Source organism: Osmia lignaria, chromosome 6 (genome assembly GCF_051020975.1).
Source record: "Osmia lignaria lignaria isolate PbOS001 chromosome 6, iyOsmLign1, whole genome shotgun sequence".
Classification (NCBI taxonomy): Eukaryota; Metazoa; Arthropoda; class Insecta; order Hymenoptera; family Megachilidae; genus Osmia; species Osmia lignaria.
Genome location: NC_135037.1, coordinates 10525443 through 10535826, shown reverse-complemented (window position 1 = coordinate 10535826; position 10384 = coordinate 10525443). Strand labels below are relative to the sequence as shown.

The 10384-nt window shown below is 40.0% G+C and overlaps 1 protein-coding gene across 2 annotated transcripts in view; it reads right to left on the bottom strand.

Annotated features, from left to right (window-relative positions):
- crp (transcription factor cropped) overlaps window positions 1–10384 on the bottom strand; it is a 72473-nt gene that overhangs the window by 57955 nt on the left and 4134 nt on the right. Inside the window, exons 1-2 of one of the 2 annotated variants that reach the window (XM_034331767.2) lie at window positions 5733–5884; window positions 2852–3185 (exon numbers count right to left, since the gene is read on the bottom strand). In XM_034331767.2, the coding sequence (XP_034187658.1) occupies window positions 2852–2983 (132 nt within the window). In that variant the 5' untranslated portion in view covers window positions 2984–3185; window positions 5733–5884. Of the gene's footprint in view, window positions 1–2851; window positions 3186–5732; window positions 5885–10384 lie in introns of those variants that run through there. The other variant, XM_034331766.2, reaches the window with a different exon arrangement.

The following is a 10384-nucleotide window of genomic DNA, read 5'->3' as shown; positions in this document are numbered from 1 at the left end:
TACAAAAGGCGCGACGCTACTCGACCGTGTCCCCGTATGCAAGTACACTTTTTTCGAAAAATCGTTTCCACGAAAGCGATCGATCAATAAGAAAATCGTTCGGTAACGAGCAAAAAAAAAGGTTTTCGGTAGCGACAAAAAAGGAGTCGTAGAAGGTTTGGAGAACGGACTCGTTAATATTCGCTACGTTAGCGAGCCGGGAAGCGTGGAACCTTCGTTCTTTAGTGGGCCAGGGCTTGGCGAAAAATTTCGTCGGCTACGCTTTGGCCTTCGCCGGGAGAGAGAGAAGGAACGGTGAGACGAGGCCAAATACAACGAAAAGGACAAAAAGGGAGAAAGAAAGGATGGTGGGGAGAAAGAGCCGCGACGCGGCCGAGAAGGAAGGGAAAGAGTGAAAGAACAAAAGGAACAGGCCGATCTCCTTAAGAGAAATGCGTGGGAATTGTACCATGTGGCTCGACGACTGGTTCGCGAAATATCTCATTGCGAAACTACCTGTACACGCGGTACATACTAAACTTACTCCCGTATATGTCTTATTATTTTTTAGAAAATTTCGCTAAAGGGATCTCTATTTAGTCGTCCATAATCGGTACCAACAACTTTCACCTGATACATATGTGCGTCCATAGTAGTCAAAGGGTTAAAATTGCATTACTTAGTACTTTTCCGATAAATAAAAACAAAATTAAATTACACCCCTTTCCTCCCCTCCATCATTAACACGTTGACTGTCATGGGGGTCACCGGTGACCGGCATCTCAAATTACACGCACTCCAATAATTAAAAGAAAACGATAGAAAAATATTATTTTCAATAGTATTGTTATTATACTAATAATGTAAAGTATCAAATTAAAAGCTTGACATTTGAAATTTGAAAATTAATTATTCCTATTCTTAATAATTAGAACTTTAATACGTCTCGTAACAAATGCCCATTTTCACTGTGGCAGTCAACGAGGACCAAAGGGACAAATAAAAAAGATCAGAAAAAGAATAAAAATAATAATAGAATAAATATAGAGAAAAAATAATAATTCCCCTAGGCATAAAAACCCTGTGGAAGTATATAACTACTAGAGCAATTTCTAGCCTGAAATTGATCCATCTAATCCGAGCAAGCTGTTAAAGGATAAAGGCATCAGCTGAGATTATTCAGTATAAAAGCGGTCAGTGTCACACGATTGAACTAAGGCGGGAGAAACGATTAAAGAGCACCGACGCCACGTATCGAGAGGGTCTAGTTTAACGGCGTGGGATCGTACGACGACTTTCACGCGCTAAAATTAGGCGACAATTGGTAAAAGTCGCCGACGCGACCGCTGCTGGTTACGTAACGTAACCCACGGGGGGTGAAACGTCGTTGGCTTTCATTGGCGAAATCCAGCTTTGTCCGAGGAGAAACAGGTTACCGTTTCCGGTTCACGTGTTAACCTTAGCAGGAACGACATATCCTGTTAAGGACACATCGTTCCTCGCTGACGTGACCGTATGCGGCCAAACGCGTGTAGCGGTCGTTAAATAATTTATTCCGATACTTAACGGGATTTTTTTTAGGCGATCTTCATATCTCAGAAACATGCAAGAACAATCTTCGAATTTATCCTAGTTGCAAATATTTTTACTGCATTTCGCTATATGCAGTTTCAGCGACCTCGTTTTTTATTTTATGTACACAAGTTTACTTAATTCCTTGAGAAAAAAAATGTATTAAATTGAAAAATGAAATTCCATCGAAAATGCAAATTCTACTCCTTTTTTTTTTCAGAAAGATAGACGAGTTGGATAAATGATGCGCAACAGAGTGGTACTATCGAATAATCCACCACTCTGACGGATGATTGATGATTTTCGAATCGTGTAAAAAGTACGGCGTAAGAACAACTTTATGTACGCATTGCACAGTTTGCACTCGTGAAAAGTTCCAAATTTCAGAGAAATCATCATTTCCTTTTACGTGCAAAATGATACTGACCTTCGGTCAGCTGATTGAAAAGAAATAAAATTAAAATAACACTCCCTTCGAACATGCACGCTCATCGCAAATCATCAATTGACACTTTGATTCGAACACGTTCCATCCGGCATCGGTATATCTACCCGTAACAAGCTACATATAGTATGCAGTGCCACAGCTGTTACCCAGATCCGAACGTGTTAAAGGGTCAATCGAGTCACGCAATGAAAGCCAAAAGGAATGACGATGTTTAAGATGGAGATGATTCTTCCTCCAGCACAGGTAATTTATTGGAGGAAGTGCGTTCAAATGTTCATGTCAAAGCTTCTAAGACTACCAGAAGGATCCTTTCTTATTTACAATTAACAAGGAAGCCTAAATTCAATCCGTCAAATTGTGTATCAAATTTTTAGAATTCTTATTTCTCATGCTAAGTTGATTTATCAGTTGACCGTGGAAATTTATGTATTCGTGAAAAGCAAAATTTTTAACCAAAGTAAAATAAGAAATTTGCATAAAAATCCGCAAGACCATAAAAATTCAAGGTTCGAGCAGACACCATGATGTTTCTGTATGTACAAGGACGATTCGGGGGAAAATTTTAACCCTCAAACGGCGATGATCGGATCATCACGACCTAAAAGGCGTACTAGGGTATGTTAACCCTCGGACAGCGGACCATGGAGAGAGCCAAAATTTTAATTTCATTTTGTACATCATATTTCAATAATTCTAACATATAAAAGACTCTGCTGCTGAAGGATTAACATCGAAAGAATAATATCTACAGAAATGGTATAAAATTGAAAAATTAAATTTAAGTTTAGTCAGAGGAGATCTAGCTCCACCATTGGAGGGTTAAAAACGAAAGGAAAGGTCGAAAGCACTTACCTTAGAAAGTTTCTCGCCCTCGTGGTGCGGCAGCAAGGTCCTGAGCGATTGGAAACCGGCGTTAATACTTTGCATCCGACGTCGCTCGTTGCTGTTGGCGATTTCTCGCCGCATACGCTTCTCCTGCTCCATGTGGCTACGCGGTGTAACACGGCCGACGTTGCTGGCACCGTTACCGTTGCTCAGAGCAACGTTCTGACCAGCAACACGCCGGGATACCGTGCCGTTGCTTTTCGATTGCTGTTGCTGTTGATGATGTTGCTCTTGAGAATCAGCGACCTCGGCGACCGTCACGCCCGTGGTCACCGAGCCCTCCTCTACCGCTCCAATATTTCTGCAACAAACAAATCATTTCTTCATTTCACATCGATCAATTTCAATTTTTCAATTGATTCGATTTCAATTTCAGATTTGTGGAATTTTTTAATTTTGAAATTAGAATTTTTAATTTACAAGTTCACGAACCAAATGAAAATTTTCAAATCACATAAGTCGAAGCGTGTTCGCACACGGATCGAAGTGTTAAAGATTGAAATAAAAGTAGAGAAATAATTATGGTGCAGATGGGAGAAAAAAAAGACATTAAGAGGAGTACAGTGGTTGCAGTCTGCTGAAAAGTATTTCAACGGAGCCATCAAAGAGAATGGCCGAAAATCAAAGCGACGAGATGGAAGAGTGACACTCGCGGTATCTCTGTGCCGCAACCCCATGCGATGTCCACGTTTCGTCAGGGTTTTCGTCGCGGTTCTAAATATTTGATTCACAAGCAGATACGAGAGCAGAAAGTAACAGGGGGGGCCCGGAAACATAAAAACGGCTGTCTGACGGTCCAAGGGCTTTTAAAGAAATTGAAAGCGTCGGAGCTGTTTGTTTCGCGAATACTACTACGTACCGAGACTTATCGACGGTTAAATCCGCGGTCAATGAAGCGAGACGTCATTGTCATTCTGTGGTTACTATTTCAAAGACCAACTACTTCTTCTCTTTTCAATTTACCAAAAACTTGTCTTTTCCGCTTACAAACTTTCATCAGAATAATTAGGCAAAAGTATAATTATTCTCCTAATTAATGCAAAAAGTTATGTAACAGTGGCTGTTAAAGTGTCAAATAAAAAATTTTTTTAAAAATTAAACTATGATTTATTTACGGTTCAGAACAGCTGATCAATGAAACGATAAAAAAAAGAATACTATAGCATTTGAAGATATTAGTTACCGACAAAACCGTGTATCATTAGAGGTAATGAACAGTTTCAGAAAGGAAGAAACGAAGGTTTCGTTGCCGGGAAGTGGGAAAAGAAAGACGAGAGGAAACATCTGGTAAAATTACAGAGACACTGAGATAAAAGGAGAGAAACGAGGGAAAAAGATCGGGTGTGAGATGAATCAGCAGGGAAAGACCGTGACCTTGTGGCCTGCTCTCAAACATTCGTTCACTGCGTGCCGATAATACACCTAGTATATGTCCATATGTGTATATATACAACATACAGAAAGTATGATATATGATTAAATATTTCACTTAATCTTCAGTCGCGTCGGTACCAGCAACTACAGGGGGCGGCAAAAGTATTCGCGCACCGTTTAAAACGGAATACCTCGTTTAAAATTGGACCGAATGACTGGAGGTTTAAAATTTTATCGAGAATCGATCAATGCACTTCGAAGTTACAAGTAATTAAAATTTCCGAAAATCGTGACTTTTCATCTGTGAACGTGACTATTTCCCTTCTTTTGCAACCCACTGTATATTGAACCCGTTTAGGTCACTTATACCCTAAAACGTCTAAATAAACTGGACTCGAACTTTGACCCTTCGAGTATTCTATAGATTCACTGTGAACTAAGACATTATGTGCGATCAATTGAGAAATATCAATAATAAAAGTATGTTAAAACAAAGCTGTATACTCGCGAGCAATACACGCGTATCTAAATAGGGTTCATCCCTATTTAGAAACCAATCCCCCCGGAAACGGAGGGCCTACTCTATAAATAAATCCTCTAGCTTCGACTTCTAAATTTAATTTAAAGGAATATATCCAAAAATCTTTAAACACGTCCCTTGGAAAGTCACGAAAGGAAAAATGCCGAATAAGAATCAGATTGGTGAACGATCGGAACCGGTGTACTTTCTACAGGATATACAATAATAACACGTGGTCCACGGAACAGAATTCCGCATGGCATTCTCCCATCGAGTGGTTACATTAGATCAGCTGGTACGCCGACGGCTTGGATGGTTGGCTGCTGTGACGTCAGCTTGTTCGTTGAATACCCGCTGGGTTCACTCGGATCACTCCCGTAGAAGTAGGTCGACTAAGTAGGTGGCTACCTTCCTTTTCATCGCGGACCTTCTACATATACATCGCTCTTTCAAACGGTGTAAACAGAGGATCTTAGCCCGCACGGTTAACGAGACAGCATAATCGGCCACGAAAGATTCCTAGACCCGTACCTCCCACAATGCTAGAAAAAGCTAGACCGAAATAGACGGCTGTCGGATGATCGAGAGTGACGCTTTCGAAATTCTCATGAATTATGATCTCATAACGATACCCCAGATTCTCTATGAACGCGGCTTATCGTATCTCGAGTGTTTACTAAACGGGCCTTATCGTATCAGATAATACCACGAATCTACTACGTTGGAAGCTTTCGTACGAACCCGTTCGGTAATTCACCAACGGATGCTGAAACTGTTACCGTAAAGTGCTCACTTGACCCCTTTTCACCGACTCAATCACGTAATTTTTATATTTAAGAATTGGATTAATAATAAATTAATAATGGTGACCCGAATGTACTTGAATAAAAAATTGAAATTTAGAAATTCCCCCATATAATAGCAATTAATGTATTAAAAAAAAAAAAAAATTACCATGAATAGAAACGCAGTGTGGAAGAACGGCGTACGCGCGGAAAACCGCGACACACGTACACTCCCGTATAGGCGCACGCACACACTGAACAGTCCGGCCACGTCCGCGTTCCTATATATACATATACAAATGCGTCGGTGAGTAGGCTGTTCGCGCACGCGCGCGTCTCTGTGTTGGTGATAGAGCCGCGGGAGAACAGGCAGATCGTGCGATTGTGTTGTCGACGGCGCGCCGCTCTCGGTCAACTCGCGTGAGTCACCAACAGCTGATGGCTGGCGCCACTCAGCTGGTTGTTACCGGTGCCTTCGCACGAGCCTCGCTATCTCTGGCTGCCTATCAGCTGCGAGCACAACTAGGAAACGACCGGAAAGGACGTCTTGTCGAGCTTCTATAAAAAAAACCCGACCGAGAGAGAAAAAAAAAGATGCAACGCGCCGCGCCGCGCCGTGCCGGCCAGCTCGAACGGAATCAATGAAACGGGCTTTCGTTTTAGGGCTACGTCTCTCTGTCGCGATCGCCTCGATGGTAGTACACGGTTCGATGCTGTCGCACGATAGAAAGGTCAAGGTTCATTGAAAAGTCAAGTAAATTCATGTTCGAGTTTAGCTACGATTCCATTCATCGGTTACAATAAATAATCTATTACGATTCACTTCGTTATATTTCTTAGTGCTTCGGCACTTGCTATATTCTTTTCTTAAAGAAATATTTAATAAAATTGAATATAATTTAAAAAATGTAATAATTTATATTTTTCCAAAATTTTTCATACGCTTGAACTTACTTTTGTAACGCCACGAAGCGAATAAAACTGAACCGAGAGCAGCCAACGCGGTACAGGAAGTGAAGTGAAAGGAAGAAAAGGGAAGATAGGTCTCCGCAGTGCGTCTGATAGGCTTCCCTTTTGTAGGGAGAGGTTTTCCGAGGTAGCTTGGCTGACTGGGGTGTTCAAACCCCAATGTAAACCATCTTACTCACACATACCGACCGGACGTAGGACACATGCTCTCACACGTGCTCGTTCACGACCGTTTGAAGAACGATATGCAATTCCCCTGTTCCACCCAAACTTGGCCTTGAGTCCATATAAAGGGTGGCTCGAAAATATTTCTCCCATAACAGTTGCTTATGGTGCATACTATGTACCTTATTCGACGACAAAACGTTAATGATTTAACCGTTAAAGGGTATCATAGGTGAAATTTGTTCTCCTACCTACTTTACGTATCAAATTCGAGTAAAGGCTTTAATTCTTTTGATAGCGGACCATGGAGAGAGGCACAATTCTAATGTAATTTAGTAATGAATTCATTTGAAAGTACTTAAGATGAAATGATTAGATTTGAAAATTATTAATTGCAAAAAAAGTAATTGTAGAAAGATAGAAAAGGATCGGATTACATGAGGGTGAGTGAAACAAAGAGAAGGAGGGAGAGGACGGAGAGCAATTTCGCGGATGTCTGGCAGTAAGGATGCCTGCTGTCGTGTTAGCTCACACACGGGATGGAATGAAGAACGAGGATGGGAATGAGATTGAGAACGGCCAGGCATATATTTAGCTGTGTGACGTAAGGCACAGGCCATCGGGCGCCACGTCGGCCTCTCTACGTGCCTCCTCTTCTCTTGTCTCTTCTCGTTCGCCTCACTCGTATTTCCCTTTTGCTCGAAATCTCGCTTTTAGTATCCTTCGAATTTACTATCCCGAATTTAATTGATTTTCAATATTTATTATTTTCACTGATTCCATCAGAAAGCAACGTCCTGAATGAATTGGATAAGGTAAAGGCCGCGTGGGTCGATGAATATTCATTGATGGAATTTCAGCCGCGCAGGAAGTGGAAATGCGTAAACTGAAAGGAAGGAACATTCTTACATTCTGACGCACTATACGAGCACTATCGACTATCGTTGGTGGTCTGTTCGGCATCGTTAAAATCCGACCAGTTGGTCAAGTCGTTCCACGCATCAGGGCACTCGCATTCCGATCCCCGACGATATATAAATTCTCATTGTTTTCCTAGCAGGTGTGACACCGGCTGATTAACAGCCTGCTGTGTACATATACAGCGACAAAAATTCACGGTGCGAAGCAAAGCTGGATAATAACGTAACGCAATCGCAAAGTCGCATTGTCGGCCGGTCTAAGGGACGAAGTATTCGCAACAGAAGGCAACGTCGAATAATAAGATCCAAGAGGTAAAAATTTTCTTGAAAAAAGCCTTTCTCCGTGAATGTCAGAGAAAAGGCACATTTTCGCATTGTCGAACACCTGAATCTCTTCTCCTGCTTTGAAAACGGAGATAGGACAGTCTCTGGAAGGTCAGGGAACAAAGAGCCGGGTGTGCGATATTTCTATGCCTACGAAAAACCCAGGTAGCCGCGATTCGAAGGGCCAAGATCCTTTGTTGAGTATCCGCGACCGGTGAGAATACACGGAAACGGTCTTAAAATAACTCCAAAAATATCTGAGGTATACCCTCGCAAGACAAAATAAATAATTCACATAATTCATTTTCAATTTTTAATCAGAACAGAAAGTTTACGATGTCAGTCAAGGGTTAAAGCGAAGAAAAGATATATCCAGACAGAGCCGTTATTACCGTCTGAAGATGGTCCCTTCGATTTTATCCATGAGTAATACACGCACACATGTACATACATAAGATGAGTTTTGCGGTGCACAGTGAGTACGTGGAGCGTAAGAGGTCAACAGAGAAACCATTGTTGTCTGCTGGCAGACTCCACAACTGGAAGGCGTTTCAACGCTGTACAGGCCATTTTCGCAGTTTAACCATCTACCGTGGTGAAGATAAAAAAAATCAAAAGGACTCGTGGTAAAAAGTGGGATCTCTGTACCTGAAGGGAAACGTTATCTCAAAGCCTTATATACGGTGAATGAAAAAGTATCCAACTTTGATATTACAAAAATCTGACCTGGGAATTTGAAGAGAAATATAATTCTCTTATTTCTATGAGAAATGAATACACCTTCGTGTAAATGAGTTCTGAGCAAATTGTATCTGGTTTGCGACAGGACCAAATGAAATCTTCGAAGACCCCTTAGTTGATAAACTTGGTTCAAAAATTGTAAAAAAAATTGCATTCAATATTTTTTGTTATAATAAATGGAAGGCTTGAAAGGGAGTCCCCTGGAAAGTGGGACCCGGGGCGATAGCCCCCCTAGACCTCCCCTTAATCCGGCACTGGTTTGCAGTGAAATGCAAGCATCGTAGAGGAATCGTTAGCACGACTGTTCAACGGACTTAACCCTTGGCCGCAAGTACGGCGCGGCGGGTAACGAGATTTGAAAATATACAGTTCCAGCAAGTGTTAAGTCCATTCCTAGACGATACCAACCAAGTGCCGAGATTTTGCAGTACAATGACGTGACACCGCAATGTGTCACCGTGGCTCTTTTTGCGTGCAAACGATATTATACTTTCGAGACAGAATTGTTTATTGTATCACCCTAAGGAGGGGCAGGGTAACTCCTTATATTAGGTCCAAACTTTGCATAATTATGTATCTAAAAAAATTTATTTTTAAACCCCCAATTATTAAAGTAATCATTACTGTTATTATATTCTCGCGCGATTTTTCAAATAAACAGAAAGGCGGGAAAATATTAAAATTTACAGCAGTAATTAAGAAGGTGCAAGCTGCATTTATTAGATGCAAATTGCAATTTGAAAATTAGTAATATTGCAACGTACCCTAAACGAAGCTCTCAAATATAATTTTTATTATGTACAAAAGAAGCGCGAAATTGCAAATTAACAATTTTATCAAACGTGCAGCTGTCAAAGTGTTAAGTTTATAAAATTTCATTTCATTAGTACGTGTTCGCGTATCGGACTATCCAATTAAATTCGTTATCTCATTTTTACGCGATTCTATAATTAACCATGATCCCCGAAACTCTTCTTATCGAGCATTTGTAATACCCGTTCTAAATGGGCGCAAAATTTATTGACGAATATAACGGTGTCATGTTTTCTTTGCGAAATAAATAACAAATGAGAAATCAATATATTTCTCTTTAATTATTAAGAACTGGAAATACAAGGTTTCGAGGGAAACCTTGCATGTTTCCTGCACTTCTTATCTTCAAAGTTAAAATATAAATTAATGTAGATAATTGAAAACGAATTAAAACTGTTAAACGTAATTAACAAAGATACATTATAAAGTTATACTACTGAAAATAGAATATGTGAGTCATACTTAACTCCATTATGGTTATTCAACAAAGTAAAAATAGAAAACATTACTAATCCACCTTATATAAACACTCTTTATTTTTTTTTTAAACTTTGCGAATTAAATTCAAATTGTAATTGCAAAAAAGTAGTATTACGAAAAGGTGTTAAATACAAGCATACTTATTCACAGAGATTAAAAGTTGATCGCAGACGTAATGCACGATCTCACCTCCCTTCTTTACACATAAATATTTGATGTGTAAATTAATTCGGTATCAGATAAGTATATATTAATTTCAGTTAAATACAATTTTAATAAAGAAAGACAGGACTAAATACCCTTAGAATATCTACACAAATAAAAAAAGATATTCAATGAAAAATAAGAAAGCAGTAAACGAATTACTGAAAAAATAAGATTCTAATCGTTTTCGACAATTATTCTCTTC